The sequence below is a fragment of the Lissotriton helveticus genome, chromosome 12 (assembly GCF_964261635.1).
Source record: "Lissotriton helveticus chromosome 12, aLisHel1.1, whole genome shotgun sequence".
Taxonomy (NCBI): domain Eukaryota; kingdom Metazoa; phylum Chordata; class Amphibia; order Caudata; family Salamandridae; genus Lissotriton; species Lissotriton helveticus.
In genome coordinates this window covers 842,866,690-842,884,142 of record NC_136073.1, presented here as the reverse complement: position 1 = coordinate 842,884,142, position 17,453 = coordinate 842,866,690, and the positions used below count along the sequence as shown (strand labels likewise).

Below are 17,453 nucleotides of genomic sequence, written 5' to 3'. Positions count from 1 at the left end.
ATGTCTCTTTTGTGAGACATCCTGAGCTGGAAGCAAATGTCTCTTTTGTGGTACATCCTGGGGCAGGAAGCAGATGTCTCTTTTGTGGGACATCCTGGGGCAGAAAGCAGGTGTCTCTTTTGTGGGACATCCTTGGTCAGGAAGCAGATGTTTCTTTTGTGGTACATCCTGGGGCAGGAAGCAGATGTCTCTTTTGTGGGACATCCTGAGCAGGAAGCAGATGTCTCTTTTGTGAGACATCCTGAGCAGGAAGCGGATGTCTCTTTTGTGGGACATCCTGAGCTGGAAGCAAATGTCTCTTTTGTGGTACATCCTGGGGCAGGAAGCAGATGTCTCTTTTGTGGGACATCCTGGGGCAGGAAGCAGATGTCTCTTTTGTGGGACATCCTGAGCAGGAAGCAGATGTCTCTTTTGTGGGACATCCTGAGCAGGAAGCAAATGTCTCTTTTGTGGGACATCCTGAGCAGGAAGCAGATGTCTCTTTTGTGGTACATTCTGGGCAGGAAGCAGATGTCTCTTTTGTGGGACATCCTGGGGCAGGAAGCAGATGACTCTTTTGTGAGACATCCTGAGCAGGAAGCGGATGTCTCTTTTGTGGGACATCCTGATCTGGAAGCAAATGTCTCTTTTGTGGTACATCCTTGGGCAGGAAGCAGATGTCTCTTTTGTGGGACATCCTGGGGCAGAAAGAAGGTGTCTCTTTTGTGGGACATCCTTGGTCAGGAAGCAGATGTTTCTTTTGTGGTACATCCTGGGGCAGGAAGCAGATGTCTCTTTTGTGGGACATCCTGAGCAGGAAGCAGATGTCTCTTTTGTGGGACATCCTGGGGCAGGAAGCAGATGTTTCTTTTGTGGGACATCCTGAGCAGGAAGCAGATGTCTCTTTTGTGAGACATCCTGAGCAGGAAGCGGATGTCTCTTTTGTGGGACATCCTGAGCTGGAAGCAAATGTCTCTTTTGTGGTACATCCTGGGGCAGGAAGCAGATGTCTCTTTTGTGGGACATCCTGGGGCAGGAAGCAGATGTCTCTTTTGTGAGACATCCTGAGCAGGAAGCGGATGTCTCTTTTGTGGGACATCCTGAGCTGGAAGCAAATGTCTCTTTTGTGGTACATCCTGGGGCAGGAAGCAGATGTCTCTTTTGTGGGACATCCTGGGGCAGGAAGCAGATGTCTCTTTTGTGGGACATCCTGAGCAGGAAGCAGATGTCTCTTTTGTGGGACATCCTGAGCAGGAAGCAAATGTCTCTTTTGTGGGACATCCTGAGCAGGAAGCAGATGTCTCTTTTGTGGTACATCCTGGGCAGGAAGCAGATGTCTCTTTTGTGGGACATCCTGGGGCAGGCAGCAGATGTCTCTTTTGTGAGACATCCTGAGCAGGAAGCGGATGTCTCTTTTGTGGGACATCCTGAGCTGGAAGTAAATGTCTCTTTTGTGGTACATCCTGGGGCAGGAAGCAGATGTCTCTTTTGTGGGACATCCTGGGGCAGAAAGCAGGTGTCTCTTTTGTGGGACATCCTTGGTCAGGAAGCAGATGTTTCTTTTGTGGTACATCCTGGGGCAGGAAGCAGATGTCTCTTTTGTGGGACATCCTGAGCAGGAAGCAGATGTCTCTTTTGTGGGACATCCTGGGGCAGGAAGCAGATGTTTCTTTTGTGGGACATCCTGGGGCAGAAAGCAGGTGTCTCTTTTGTGGGACATCCTTGGTCAGGAAGCAGATGTCTCTTTTGTGGGACATCCTGAGCTGGAAGCAAATGTCTCTATTGTGTTACATCCTGGGGCAGGTAGCAGATGTTTCTTTTGTGGTACATCCTGGGGCAGGAAGCAGATGTCTCTTTTGTGGGACATCCTGAGCAGGAAGCAGATGTCTCTTGTGAGACATCCTGAGCAGGAAGCGGATGTCTCTTTTGTGGGACATCCTGAGCTGGAAGCGGATGTCTCTTTTGTGAGACATCCTGAGCAGGAACCGGATGTCTCTTTTGTGGGACATCCTGAGCTGGAAGCAAATGTCTCTTTTGTGAGACATCCTGAGCAGGAAGCGGATGTCTCTTTTGTGGGACATCCTGAGCAGGAAGCAGATGTCTCTTTTGTGGGACATCCTGAGCAGGAAGCAGATGTCTCTTTTGTGAGACATCCTGAGCAGGAAGCGGATGTCTCTTTTGAGGGACTTCCTGAGCTGGAAGCACATGTCTCTTTTGTGGTACATCCTGGGGCAGGAAGCAGATGTCTCTTTTGTGGGACATCCTGGGGCACGAAGCAGATGTCTCTTTTGTGAGACATCCTGAGCAGGAAGCGGATGTCTCTTTTGTGGGACATCCTGAGCTGGAAGCAAATGTCTCTTTTGTGGTACATCCTGGGGCAGGAAGCAGATGTCTCTTTTGTGGGACATCCTGGGGCAGGAAGCAGATGTCTCTTTTGTGGGACATCCTGAGCAGGAAGCAGATGTCTCTTTTGTGGGACATCCTGAGCAGGAAGCAAATGTCTCTTTTGTGGGACATCCTGAGCAGGAAGCAGATGTCTCTTTTGTGGGACATCCTGAGCAGGAAGCAAATGTCTCTTTTGTGGGACATCCTGAGCAGGAAGCAGATGTCTCTTTTGTGGTACATCCTGGGCAGGAAGCAGATGTCTCTTTTGTGGGACATCCTGGGGCAGGAAGCAGATGTCTCTTTTGTGAGACATCCTGAGCAGGAAGCAGATGTCTCTTTTGTGGGACATCCTGAGCTGGAAGCAAATGTCTCTTTTGTGGTACATCCTGGGGCAGGAAGCAGATGTCTCTTTTGTGGGACATCCTGGGGCAGGAAGCAGATGTCTCTTTTGTGGGACATCCTGAGCAGGATGCAGATGTCTCTTTTGTGGGACATCCTGAGCAGGAAGCAAATGTCTCTTTTGTGGGACATCCTGAGCAGGAAGTAGATGTCTCTTTTGTGGTACATCCTGGGCAGGAAGCAGATGTCTCTTTTGTGGGACATCCTGGGGCAGGAAGCAGATGTCTCTTTTGTGAGACATCCTGAGCAGGAAGCGGATGTCTGTTTTGTGGGACATCCTGAGCTGGAAGCAAATGTCTCTTTTGTGGTACATCCTGGGGCAGAAAGCAGATGTCTCTTTTGTGGGGCATCCTGGGGCAGAAAGCAGGTGTCTCTTTTGTGGGACATCCTTGGTCAGGAAGCAGATGTTTCTTTTGTGGTACATCCTGGGGCAGGAAGCAGATGTCTCTTTTGTGGGACATCCTTGGTCAGGAAGCAGATGTTTCTTTTGTGAGACATCCTGAGCAGGAAGCGGATGTCTCTTTTGTGGGACATCCTTGGTCAGGAAGCAGATGTTTCTTTTGTGGTACATCCTGGGGCAGGAAGCAGATGTCTCTTTTGTGGGACATCCTGAGCAGGAAGCAGATGTCTCTTTTGTGAGACATCCTGAGCAGGAAGCGGATGTCTCTTTTGTGGGACATCCTGAGCTGGAAGCAAATGTCTCTTTTGTGGTACATCCTGGGGCAGGAAGCAGATGTCTCTTTTGTGGGACATCCTGGGGCAGGAAGCAGATGTCTCTTTTGTGGGACATCCTGAGCAGGAAGCAGATGTCTCTTTTGTGGGACATCCTGAGCAGGAAGCAAATGTCTCTTTTGTGGGACATCCTGAGCAGGAAGCAGATGTCTCTTTTGTGGTACATCCTGGGCAGGAAGCACATGTCTCTTTTGTGGGACATCCTGGGGCAGGAAGCAGATGTCTCTTTTGTGAGACATCCTGAGCAGGAAGCGGATGTCTCTTTTGTGGGACATCCTTAGCTGGAAGCAAATGTCTCTTTTGTGGTACATCCTGGGGCAGGAAGCAGATGTCTCTTTTGTGGGACATCCTGGGGCAGAAAGCAGGTGTCTCTTTTGTGGGACATCCTTGGTCAGGAAGCAGATGTTTCTTTTGTGGTACATCCTGGGGCAGGAAGCAGATGTCTCTTTTGTGGGACATCCTGAGCAGGAAGCAGATGTCTCTTTTGTGAGACATCCTGAGCAGGAAGCGGATGTCTCTTTTGTGGGACATCCTGAGCTGGAAGCAAATGTCTCTTTTGTGGTACATCATGGGGCAGGAAGCAGATGTCTCTTTTGTGGGACATCCTGGGGCAGGAAGCAGATGTCTCTTTTGTGAGACATCCTGAGCAGGAAGCGGATGTCTCCTTTGTGGGACATCCTGAGCTGGAAGCAAATGTCTCTTTTGTGGTACATCCTGGGGCAGGAAGCAGATGTCTCTTTTGTGGGACATCCTGGGGCAGGAAGCAGATGTCTCTTTTGTGGGACATCCTGAGCAGGAAGCAGATGTCTCTTTTGTGGGATATCCTGAGCAGGAAGCAAATGTCTCTTTTGTGGGACATCCTGAGCAGGAAGCAGATGTCTCTTTTGTGGTACATCCTGGGCAGGAAGCAGATGTCTCTTTTGTGGGACATCCTGGGGCAGGAAGCAGATGTCTCTTTTGTGAGACATCCTGAGCAGGAAGCGGATGTCTCTTTTGTGGGACATCCTGAGCTGGAAGCAAATGTCTCTGTTGTGGGACATCCTGGGGCAGGAAGCAGATGTCTCTTTTGTGGGACATCCTGGGGCAGAAAGCAGGTGTCTCTTTTGTGGGACATCCTTGGTCAGGAAGCAGATGTCTCTTTTGTGGGACATCCTGAGCTGGAAGCAAATGTCTCTCTTGTGGTACATCCTGGGGCAGGTAGCAGATGTTTCTTTTGTGGTACATCCTGGGGCAGGAAGCAGATGTCTCTTTTGTGGGACATCCTGAGCAGGAAGCAGATGTCTCTTTTGTGGGACATCCTGGGGCAGGAAGCAGATGTTTCTTTTGTGGGACATCCTGAGCAGGAAGCAGATGTCTCTTTTGTGAGACATCCTGAGCAGGAAGCGGATGTCTCTTTTGTGGGACATCCTGAGCTGGAAGCAAATGTCTCTTTTGTGGTACATCCTGGGGCAGGAAGCAGATGTCTCTTTTGTGGGACATCCTGGGGCAGGAAGCAGATGTCTCTTTTGTGAGACATCCTGAGCAGGAAGCGGATGTCTCTTTTGTGGGACATCCTGAGCTGGAAGCAAATGTCTCTTTTGTGGTACATACTGGGGCAGGAAGCAGATGTCTCTTTTGTGGGACATCCTGGGGCAGGAAGCAGATGTCTCTTTTGTGGGACATCCTGGGGCAGGAAGCAGATGTCTCTTTTGTGGGACATCCTGAGCAGGAAGCAGATGTCTCTTTTGTGGGACATCCTGAGCAGGAAGCAAATGTCTCTTTTGTGGGACATCCTGAGCAGGAAGCAGATGTCTCTTTTGTGGTACATCCTGGGCAGGAAGCAGATGTCTCTTTTGTGGGACATCCTGGGGCAGGAAGCAGATGTCTCTTTTGTGAGACATCCTGAGCTGGAAGCAAATGTCTCTTTTGTGGTACATCCTGGGGCAGGAAGCAGATGTCTCTTTTGTGGGACATCCTGGGGCAGAAAGCAGGTATCTCTTTTGTGGGACATCCTTGGTCAGGAAGCAGATGTTTCTTTTGTGGTACATCCTGGGGCAGGAAGCAGATGTCTCTTTTGTGGGACATCCTGAGCAGGAAGCAGATGTCTCTTTTGTGAGACATCCTGAGCAGGAAGCGGATGTCTCTTTTGTGGGACATCCTGAGCTGGAAGCAAATGTCTCTTTTGTGGTACATCCTGGGGCAGGAAGCAGATGTCTCTTTTGTGGGACATCCTGGGGCAGGAAGCAGATGTCTCTTTTGTGGGACATCCTGAGCAGGAAGCAGATGTCTCTTTTGTGGGACATCCTGAGCAGGAAGCAAATGTCTCTTTTGTGGGACATCCTGAGCAGGAAGCAGATGTCTCTTTTGTGGTACATTCTGGGCAGGAAGCAGATGTCTCTTTTGTGGGACATCCTGGGGCAGGAAGCAGATGACTCTTTTGTGAGACATCCTGAGCAGGAAGCGGATGTCTCTTTTGTGGGACATCCTGATCTGGAAGCAAATGTCTCTTTTGTGGTACATCCTTGGGCAGGAAGCAGATGTCTCTTTTGTGGGACATCCTGGGGCAGAAAGAAGGTGTCTCTTTTGTGGGACATCCTTGGTCAGGAAGCAGATGTTTCTTTTGTGGTACATCCTGGGGCAGGAAGCAGATGTCTCTTTTGTGGGACATCCTGAGCAGGAAGCAGATGTCTCTTTTGTGGGACATCCTGGGGCAGGAAGCAGATGTTTCTTTTGTGGGACATCCTGAGCAGGAAGCAGATGTCTCTTTTGTGAGACATCCTGAGCAGGAAGCGGATGTCTCTTTTGTGGGACATCCTGAGCTGGAAGCAAATGTCTCTTTTGTGGTACATCCTGGGGCAGGAAGCAGATGTCTCTTTTGTGGGACATCCTGGGGCAGGAAGCAGATGTCTCTTTTGTGAGACATCCTGAGCAGGAAGCGGATGTCTCTTTTGTGGGACATCCTGAGCTGGAAGCAAATGTCTCTTTTGTGGTACATCCTGGGGCAGGAAGCAGATGTCTCTTTTGTGGGACATCCTGGGGCAGGAAGCAGATGTCTCTTTTGTGGGACATCCTGAGCAGGAAGCAGATGTCTCTTTTGTGGGACATCCTGAGCAGGAAGCAAATGTCTCTTTTGTGGGACATCCTGAGCAGGAAGCAGATGTCTCTTTTGTGGTACATCCTGGGCAGGAAGCAGATGTCTCTTTTGTGGGACATCCTGGGGCAGGCAGCAGATGTCTCTTTTGTGAGACATCCTGAGCAGGAAGCGGATGTCTCTTTTGTGGGACATCCTGAGCTGGAAGTAAATGTCTCTTTTGTGGTACATCCTGGGGCAGGAAGCAGATGTCTCTTTTGTGGGACATCCTGGGGCAGAAAGCAGGTGTCTCTTTTGTGGGACATCCTTGGTCAGGAAGCAGATGTTTCTTTTGTGGTACATCCTGGGGCAGGAAGCAGATGTCTCTTTTGTGGGACATCCTGAGCAGGAAGCAGATGTCTCTTTTGTGGGACATCCTGGGGCAGGAAGCAGATGTTTCTTTTGTGGGACATCCTGGGGCAGAAAGCAGGTGTCTCTTTTGTGGGACATCCTTGGTCAGGAAGCAGATGTCTCTTTTGTGGGACATCCTGAGCTGGAAGCAAATGTCTCTATTGTGTTACATCCTGGGGCAGGTAGCAGATGTTTCTTTTGTGGTACATCCTGGGGCAGGAAGCAGATGTCTCTTTTGTGGGACATCCTGAGCAGGAAGCAGATGTCTCTTGTGAGACATCCTGAGCAGGAAGCGGATGTCTCTTTTGTGGGACATCCTGAGCTGGAAGCGGATGTCTCTTTTGTGAGACATCCTGAGCAGGAACCGGATGTCTCTTTTGTGGGACATCCTGAGCTGGAAGCAAATGTCTCTTTTGTGAGACATCCTGAGCAGGAAGCGGATGTCTCTTTTGTGGGACATCCTGAGCAGGAAGCAGATGTCTCTTTTGTGGGACATCCTGAGCAGGAAGCAGATGTCTCTTTTGTGAGACATCCTGAGCAGGAAGCGGATGTCTCTTTTGAGGGACTTCCTGAGCTGGAAGCACATGTCTCTTTTGTGGTACATCCTGGGGCAGGAAGCAGATGTCTCTTTTGTGGGACATCCTGGGGCACGAAGCAGATGTCTCTTTTGTGAGACATCCTGAGCAGGAAGCGGATGTCTCTTTTGTGGGACATCCTGAGCTGGAAGCAAATGTCTCTTTTGTGGTACATCCTGGGGCAGGAAGCAGATGTCTCTTTTGTGGGACATCCTGGGGCAGGAAGCAGATGTCTCTTTTGTGGGACATCCTGAGCAGGAAGCAGATGTCTCTTTTGTGGGACATCCTGAGCAGGAAGCAAATGTCTCTTTTGTGGGACATCCTGAGCAGGAAGCAGATGTCTCTTTTGTGGTACATCCTGGGCAGGAAGCAGATGTCTCTTTTGTGGGACATCCTGTGGCAGGAAGCAGATGTCTCTTTTGTGAGACATCCTGAGCAGGAAGCGGATGTCTCTTTTGTGGGACATCCTGAGCTGGAAGCAAATGTCTCTTTTGTGGTACATCCTGGGGCAGGAAGCAGATGTCTCTTTTGTGGGACATCCTGGGGTAGAAAGCAGGTGTCTCTTTTGTGGGACATCCTTGGTCAGGAAGCAGATGTTTCTTTTGTGGTACATCCTGGGGCAGGAAGCAGATGTCTCTTTTGTGGGACATCCTGAGCAGGAAGCAGATGTCTCTTTTGTGGGACATCCTGGGGCAGGAAGCAGATGTTTCTTTTGTGGGACATCCTGAGCAGGAAGCAGATGTCTCTTTTGTGAGACATCCTGAGCTGGAAGCGGATGTCTCTTTTGTGGGACATCCTGAGCTGGAAGCAAATGTCTCTTTTGTGGGACATCCTGGGGCAGGAAGCAGATGTCTCTTTTGTGGGACATCCTGGGGCAGAAAGCAGGTGTCTCTTTTGTGGGACATCATTGGTCAGGAAGCAGATGTCTCTTTTGTGGGACATCCTGAGCTGGAAGCAAATGTCTCTTTTGTGGTACATCCTGGGGCAGGAAGCAGATGTTTCTTTTGTGGTACATCCTGGGGCAGGAAGCAGATGTCTCTTTTGTGGGACATCCTGAGCAGGAAGCAGATGTCTCTTTTGTGAGACATCCTGAGCAGGAAGCAAATGTCTCTTTTGTGGTACATCCTGAGCAGGAAGCAGATGTCTCTTTTGTGCGACATCCTGAGCAGGAAGCGGATGTCTCTTTTGTGGGACATCCTGAGCTGGAAGCAAATGTCTCTTTTGTGAGACATCCTGAGCTGGAAGCAAATGTCTCTTTTGTGGGACATCCTGAGCAGGAAGCAGGTGTCTCTTTTGTGAGACATCCTGAGCAGGAAGCGGGTGTCTCTTTTGTGAGACATCCTGAGCAGGAAGCAAATGTCTCTTTTGTGGTACATCCTGAGCAGGAAGCAGATGTCTCTTTTGTGAGACATCCTGAGCAGGAAGCGGATGTCTCTTTTGTGAGACATCCTGAGCAGGAAGCGGATGTCTCTTTTGTGGGACATCCTGAGCAGGAAGCGGATGTCACTTTTGTGAGACATCCTGAGCTGGAAGCACATGTCTCTTTTGTGGGACATCCTGAGCTGGAAGCACATGTCTCTTTTGTGGTACATCCTGGGGCAGGAAGCAGATGTCTCTTTTGTGGGACATCCTGGGGCAGAAAGCAGGTGTCTCTTTTGTGGGACATCCTTGGTCAGGAAGCAGATGTTTCTTTTGTGGTACATCCTGGGGCAGGAAGCAGATGTCTCTTTTGTGGGACATCCTGAGCAGGAAGCAGATGTCTCTTTTGTGGGACATCCTGGGGCAGGAAGCAGATGTTTCTTTTGTGGGACATCCTGAGCAGGAAGCAGATGTCTCTTTTGTGAGACATCCTGAGCAGGAAGCGGATGTCTCTTTTGTGGTACATCCTGGGGCAGGAAGCAGATGTCTCTTTTGTGGGACATCCTGGGGCAGGAAGCAGATGTCTCTTTTGTGAGACATCCTGAGCAGGAAGCGGATGTCTCTTTTGTGGGACATCCTGAGCTGAAAGCAAATGTCTCTTTTGTGGTACATCCTGGGGCAGGAAGCAGATGTCTCTTTTGTGGGACATCCTGGGGCAGGAAGCAGATGTCTCTTTTGTGGGACATCCTGAGCAGGAAGCAGATGTCTCTTTTGTGGGACATCCTGAGCAGGAAGCAAATGTCTCTTTTGTGGGACATCCTGAGCAGGAAGCAGATGTCTCTTTTGTGGTACATCCTGGGCAGGAAGCAGATGTCTCTTTTGTGGGACATCCTGGGGCAGGAAGCAGATGTCTCCTTTGTGAGACATCCTGAGCAGGAAGCGGATGTCTCTTTTGTGGGACATCCTGAGCTGGAAGCAAATGTCTCTTTTGTGGTACATCCTGGGGCAGGAAGCAGATGTCTCTTTTGTGGGACATCCTGGGGCAGAAAGCAGGTGTCTCTTTTGTGGGACATCCTTGGTCAGGAAGCAGATGTTTCTTTTGTGGTACATCCTGGGGCAGGAAGCAGATGTCTCTTTTGTGGGACATCCTGAGCAGGAAGCAGATGTTTCTTTTGTGGGACATCCTGGGGCAGGAAGCAGATGTCTCTTTTGTGGGACATCCTTGGTCAGGAAGCAGATGTTTCTTTTGTGGTACATCCTGGGGCAGGAAGCAGATGTCTCTTTTGTGGTACATCCTGGGGCAGGAAGCGGATGTCTCTTTTGTGAGACATCCTGAGCAGGAAGCGGATGTCTCTTTTGTGGGACATCCTGAGCTGGAAGCAAATGTCTCTTTTGTGGGACATCCTGGGGCAGGAAGCAGATGTCTCTTTTGTGGGACATCCTGAGCAGGAAGCAGATGTCTCTTTTGTGGGACATCCTGAGCAGGAAGCAAATGTCTCTTTTGTGGGACATCCTGAGCAGGAAGCAGATGTCTCTTTTGTGGTACATCCTGGGCAGGAAGCAGATGTCTCTTTTGTGGGACATCCTGGGGCAGGAAGCAGATGTCTCTTTTGTGAGACATCCTGAGCAGGAAGCGGATGTCTCTTTTGTGGGACATCCTGAGCTGGAAGCAAATGTCTCTTTTGTGGTACATCCTGGGGCAGGAAGCAGGTGTCTCTTTTGTGGGACATCCTTGGTCAGGAAGCGGATGTCTCTTTTGTGAGACATCCTGAGCAGGAAGCGGATGTCTCTTTTGTGGGACATCCTGAGCTGGAAGCAAATGTCTCTTTTGTGGGACATCCTGGGGCAGGAAGCAGATGTCTCTTTTGTGGGACATCCTGAGCAGGAAGCAGATGTCTCTTTTGTGGGACATCCTGAGCAGGAAGCAAATGTCTCTTTTGTGGGACATCCTGAGCAGGAAGCAGATGTCTCTTTTGTGGTACATCCTGGGCAGGAAGCAGATGTCTCTTTTGTGGGACATCCTGGGGCAGGAAGCAGATGTCTCTTTTGTGAGACATCCTGAGCAGGAAGCGGATGTCTCTTTTGTGGGACATCCTGAGCTTGAAGCAAATGTCTCTTTTGTGGTACATCCTGGGGCAGGAAGCAGATGTCTCTTTTGTGGGACATCCTGGGGCAGAAAGCAGGTGTCTCTTTTGTGGGACATCCTTGGCCAGGAAGCAGATGTCTCTTTTGTGGTACATCCTGGGGCAGGAAGCAGATGTCTCTTTTGTGGGACATCCTGAGCAGGAAGCAGATGTCTCTTTTGTGGGACATCCTGGGGCAGGAAGCAGATGTTTCTTTTGTGGTACATCCTGGGGCAGTAAGCAGATGTCTCTTTTGTGGGACATCCTGGGGCAGGAAGCAGATGTCTCTTTTGTGGGACATCCTGGGGCAGGAAGCAGATGTCTCTTTTGTGGTACATCCTGGGGCAGGAAGCAGATGTCTCTTTTGTGGGACATCCTGAGCAGGAAGCAGATGTCTCTTTTGTGGGACATCCTGGGGCAGGAAGCAGATGTTTCTTTTGTGGTACATCCTGGGGCAGAAAGCAGATGTCTCTTTTGTGGGACATCCTGGGGCAGGAAGCAGATGTCTCTTTGTGGGACATCCTGGGGCAGGAAGGAGATGTCTGGCAGGATGTCCTATGGTGGCTCACAACAAGGCGCGTAGCAGGGGGTTGGCGTGAGCTGGGGAGCGTACTGGAATCCTCTGTGGTGGTGGGGCTATGTGCAGAGTCTTTTTGTGCTGGTGGAGACAACCTTGTGCCAGGAGGAGATGGTTCCATCAGTGATGGTGGTGGGTATGAAGATCTGGCAGTGCTCGGTAGGAGGCAGGGCGGGGTGGAGGCCAGTGGTGAGCGGGACACTGAACATAGTGCTGCAGAAAATTCACAGATCCTTAGCCCAAAGGGCGACAAAAGGATGATATTCGATATTTTTCAACACCACTTCGCTACATTAGCATAGGTTCGAAAAATAAAAACATTGAAGGAGCAGGTCTCTAAATTTCATAACTTTGCGCACCCCTGTTGCCTGGATTGGTGGATTGGTGCAACGACTGTGCCAGCATCCTGCTCCGATGATATGTGCGAAGGTAAGTTACATCACGGTGGTAAAGTGCCTGATCTTACTACTCACGTCTCTATATTACCATAAGAGATTGATGATTCCAAAGGTTGGCGCGCGCTTAGCTGAACCCTAGTCAGGGACTGTCTAGCACTGTTAATCGTGATTAGCGTATAATGCATGGGCGTTTGCAATCCCCTTTTAAAGGCCTGGGTCTAATTGCCTTATTCTCCTGCTCTTTTCTTTAAATCCATAGTAGTGCGCAAAAACGAAATATTTATGGCAGCATGTTTATTTCTGCAATCTGTAGATCACTACATGAAAGAACAAATAGCTCTGCATTTGCTATATATTCTGAACTACAACAACGTGTAATCTGATTTACATTAAATGATTATAGAATATTTTTACCACAAATTAGTGTTTTTTGGTGCATGTAATTTCGCACTACAGATTCTGTTTTTGTTCTTCGTGTCTGCAACCTCACAAAGTCTTACCCATCAAAAAGCAAAAACAAGGATCATGGCATTCCTCTGTGACTTGAAATAGCCTTGAAATGTATGGCAGGGTATTTTATCCCAGATAACTCATGCTTACTCTTTCATCCATTTCAGAGTATTCCAATTATCTCTTCAGCGCCCTGGTGGGCCTCCTTCATACCACTGTCCGTTCTTTTGTCATTAAGAGCTCTCAGGAACATATTTGAAGACATTGTGAGTATGACACCAACTTGGTCACAATCATTAAGACTCTGATGTGCTTCAGAAATGACTTAAAATAAGATACTTATAGATGTTTGACATAAAAACTCAGCTTCTTTTTGCAGTGGGATCCCATGGAAGAGTCTGCCAGCAATTTGCCCTAGTGAGGTCACTTCGACCCATGCAGAGGCTCAGAAACGGGCACAAAGTGTACCTGCACCTGTTTTAGTACTTGCGCAGATTAGGAACTTATTGCCAACCTTGGGCAGGCGCTTAACAGGTTCTGGAAGGCAGTACGAAGAAGAGTTTAGCAGGGGCGGCTCATCCATGTGGGCGGAGGAGCATCGCCGCACTTGCTTTCTCACAGTGCGAGAAGCAGTAACATAAAATGGTATGCCATTTTATGTTACTGCTTCTCGCACGGCAAGAAAGCAGAAGGGTTTGGTTGGGGTGGGAAGTCCTGCAACATGACAGGGGAGGTGTGGCTAACCCAACATCGGGGGTCCTGACTGTTTGGTCGGCCCCAGTCATGCGCACTCTGCCATTTTCTCCATGTAGGCTGTATGTAGCCTGCATGGAAAAAACGGCCTCCCCATAGATGCCTGTGCGGTCGGCATCTCAGTCAATCACAACACTGCCATTGCAGAGTTGTGATTGGCTTAGGGGAGGGGAGGGAGGCTGCCTGCCCGCTTCCTGCGGCTGCGAGTAGCAGAGACGACGCTGGAGCGGATCGGGTGGCTAATGTAAGTTATTTTAAAAAATATATCATTAAAATTACCCCCGCGCGAACCCTTCTAAGTTCAAATTCTGGCAGCACTTGACTCTGCTGATTCCCATCTCTAGGCACCCCATGCATGGCCCGCTGCCCAAGGTGCCATTGTGTCCTCATTCCCAGCCATCCCTACCAGCCTCTGCCTGCACCTTAATGTGCTGTACCAGCATGTGCCATCGACATGGGTGTTCGGGGACCAGCTTCAACTCACCTTGTGGTGTTCAGTGCTGTGACTGCCCCACCACCCCCATCGTCCCCTCCCTCCCCCATCTCTGTCCTCAACGCAATTATACACCCACTCTCTACAATGGATCAGGCGCGGTGCGTCCATTGGGGCGTTGGGGCGTAGCCCCACTAAGCCACATGGACGCACGCACGCACGCTAAGCAGGCAAAATGCAATTGTATTTGCCAATGCTCCTTACCTTGACCTTCCGTCCTCGGCTCCTTCCTCACCTCACGCGTCGCGCTGCTGAAGCCTGGGGGTGGGGCGACACCGGCTGGGCTGCGGCAGCTTGTTTGAGTGGCACAGGGCTATCAACCAGCCCGAGCATGCGCAGAGCACAGGCTTCCACCTTTACAAGGGACCCAAGAGTGCTGCTTCATGCCGCCAGGGCCGCGGCAGCCCCCGGGTCTAAATGGGCGATCAGGGCGAATACTAACTGTGCCCCTCCAGGCGCAGTGCAGCCACGTCACCGGCGCACACAGTCACGCTAGACCTTGTGCTGGTGCGTGTAGTGAGTTCAGTGACTGTCTGCTGAGTCTGACTGCTGGCTGGCTTCGTCACGTCGTCACTGTGACCACCTCAACTTTTCTATCTTGCAATAAACTTCACACTTGAAGTTATTCTATTTATGTTGTCCTTCATTGCAACACTCGCGCAGACTAATTGCCGGCTCGCACCTCTTATGATAAAACTCGTGTCAGCGCGAAACTGAACATTAGGAGGAGGCCTGGAAAACTGACTATGAGGCCTGCGAGATGAGTGCCAGGGCCCCTTCTGGAAACGAGAAGAAAGGAAGGGAAGAGAAGGAGAGGAGAGCTGAGGAGGGGAGGGGACAGGATGGGAGGGAGGGAGGAGAAGGAGAGAAGAGAGAGAAGAGTAGAGAGAGGAGAATTGAGGGGAGGGGAGGAGAGGAGGGTAGTGGGAAGGGTAGAGAAGGGGAGGAGAGTACATGAAGGAAGTGGAGCTAAGGAGAGGAGGGGCGGGCTGGGCTGGGGAGGGTGACCGGCAGAGGAGGAGAGGAGAAGAGGGGTAGGGGATGGGAGAGGAGAGGAGAGGAAAGGAGGAAGGAAGAGAGAAGGTAGGATGGAAAGGCCAAGTGCAGAAAGAAGGGCAGGTTGAGCAGAGAATGAAGGGAAAGATGGAGGAATTAAGGCACCCACTTCTACAGTCTTTAAATATTACCATTCTACATACTGTGGTAATTACTGTGCAGTAATACCTGTGTACCTGTCTTACAGATTTATGGCCAATCACTGTGTGACTTCAGTGAAGCCATACAGTAGCGATTGGCCATGGCTGTGTGTGTGGTGACGTCCCAGGCGCAGCACAGCCCACGTCACCGGCGCACAGTCACACTAGACCTAGTGTGGTCCGTGTAGTGAGTTAGTGACTGTCTGCTGACTGCTGGCAATTGCTTTATTAACCTTCCTGGCTTTCTCAAATTTGCTTGAAAGTCCACCATTTTTCTTCTCTTTTTTCAAAATTTTCTCTTATGGTGGTTCGGGCTCACGGCGCAGTATGCCAATCATTTTACACCCTACCACTTTCAAATGTCACCAGCCGCCCCTGGGTGTCACTATTATCCCCGGCTCAAACCACTTATTCCAAGCACTGTCTCCGAAACTAGCACTGCTGGGGTGATTTTCAACACACCCATGCTGTACAGCTGTACTCCCCTCCCTCTCTCTGCCAAGAGGCCCGGTGTCCCAGCTCTCCCCTGCTGCCAGGCCAGCCCCGTTATAGTGCCCTGCCTGCTCCTAGCTGCGCTTCAGTCCCCTCTGTCCCCTCTGTGGCCAGAATATCAGCTCGCTGGTGCCTTTGGAGAAGCAGCAGACAGGGGGTGTTGAGAGCGGAGGTGGAGGAAGGAGGGCTGCCCTGGAAGAGGTCAGATGGCACTAGAAACAGAAGAAGGGGAGGAGGTTGGGTATTTTGAGAAGGAAACTAACAGGCTGCAGCTGGTGAAAACATACAGCAGGGCAGTAGCGTGCGGGGACACTGAAGGTCAGCAACACATGACAAATGGTGAACAGTGGCCTGGGGGCAAACTCTGCTTCGTGGCGGAATCTGAGTTTATGCTGAACTCCGCTCAGCAAACTCCGTCCGTGTTGCAGAGTTAACGGTTCACCCTTATTCTTTTCGTTCGGCACCAGCTAGCACAGATCCGTGAAGAGTGCTACCCTTTTGACAGGCTTTTTTTCTGAGAATTTGTTGAATATTTTTTGGTCTGTAGGTTTCCAACATGTCCAAAAAGACTTCTGGTTTTCAAGCTGTGAGGCGCCTGTCACTGTGCTATGTCGGTTACAAATCCACACTTGGTTTGTCTCTGGTGCCTGGAGCGCAACCACGACTCAAAGTCATGCTGTGACTGCCAGGCCATGGCTCTAAAAGCTTTGAGGGAGCGGTCCTTAAAGCTGCTTGCGGCCCGGCACTTGGCATTGCGTCGTTCGCTGCAAAGGTCTAATTCTCGGCCCCAGTCAAGAGGAAGGCCCGGGCACCGCTCTTGGAGACCAAAGTCTTTGTCGTTCTACTTGAAGTCCTCGAGTCGGTCAGGTAAGAAGCACAAAAAACACATGAAGTCAAAGCGTGTTTTTACTTCTCCCCTTCCATCTGCCGACGCGACGGAGGTGCCTTGTCCTTCTAGGCTCCATTCTGCTGAATCTGCACCTAGGTCAGCTCCGTGCTTTCCCGCCTTCCCAGGAGACGGAGCAACTTCCGCCCAGCTCAAGGAGTTTCATGACACCATGTGCCTCATATTTAGGTGGCCTGACCCTACCGGCGCACCTTTGGGACCACAGGCTCAGAGGGGGCTCCATTGTGTTCCACGCCGATGACCCTGGCGCGGAAGCTTCCCCATAGATCTGGTGATGGATCTGGCCCAGTGCCGATCGTACTACTACAACCTTCTACATTGGGACTTCTGATGCCGCCGGCACCCCATTCTAATCCCCAACGACCCGGAGCCAGATCGGTACCTAGCGATGCCGATCCCAGGGATGACAGAACACTTGGGTCCTAGGTAGTGTTCTTTGCACTTTTCTGAAGGGCTAAAAATGGAGGATGATTAGGAGGGGTTTGAGAAATTGGCTAAGGCCAGTGGACTGGATACCTCTCCAGATTCTGGCCTGCTTTCTCACCCTACCACGCTATGGAGGAGGAAGCTTCATATGCTATGGTGGTGCGGAGGGCAGCTGAGATCCTGAACCTTTAGCTCCCTTCTGTGGCAGTCAAGACGAACATCTTTCCAGAGGTCCTGCAGCCGGGTGTCTCCTCTTCGGAACCCGTCCTGCTCTTCAACGAGGCATTGACTGATGTCCTACTTGGAATTTGTTCCAAGCCCAGCACAGGGGCTCCTGTGAATAGAACAATTACCCGCCGCCATCGCCCTGCACTGGGTGACCCAAATTTCCTCACCAACACCCTACCCCGAGAGCTTGGTGGTCTAAGCTTTTGATTCCTATGGTGCATTCCCTTCCGTACCCCCAGACAGGAAATCCAAGAAGCTGGATAGTCGGGGTAAGAAAATGTTTTCTTCTTTCAGCCTGGCTTTGGGCTGTTAATCACACTCCCTGTGGGAAACGGTTGCGCAGGTGCTGCCACAGGTCCCGGATGAAACCCAGGCTAACCTTTCTCATGTGGTATCAGATGCAGCAAAGTTGGCCAATATTTGTGGTCTTAACACGACCAAGTCACTGGGCAGAGCAATTTCAATGATGGTGGCTGCTGGACGTCATGCTTAGCTGAGAACTTCTGGCTTTTCTTGTGATG

The 17,453-nt window shown here is 50.6% G+C and overlaps 1 protein-coding gene across 3 annotated transcripts in view; it reads left to right on the top strand.

The window, feature by feature from the left end:
* LOC144798880 (phospholipid-transporting ATPase IK-like) overlaps positions 1–17,453 on the top strand; it is a 694,664-nt gene that overhangs the window by 382,191 nt on the left and 295,020 nt on the right. For all 3 annotated transcript variants that reach the window (XM_078669975.1, XM_078669973.1, XM_078669972.1), the window contains one exon: positions 12,605–12,703. In XM_078669975.1, coding sequence (XP_078526101.1) covers positions 12,605–12,703 — 99 coding nt within the window. The remainder of the gene's footprint in view (positions 1–12,604; positions 12,704–17,453) is intronic.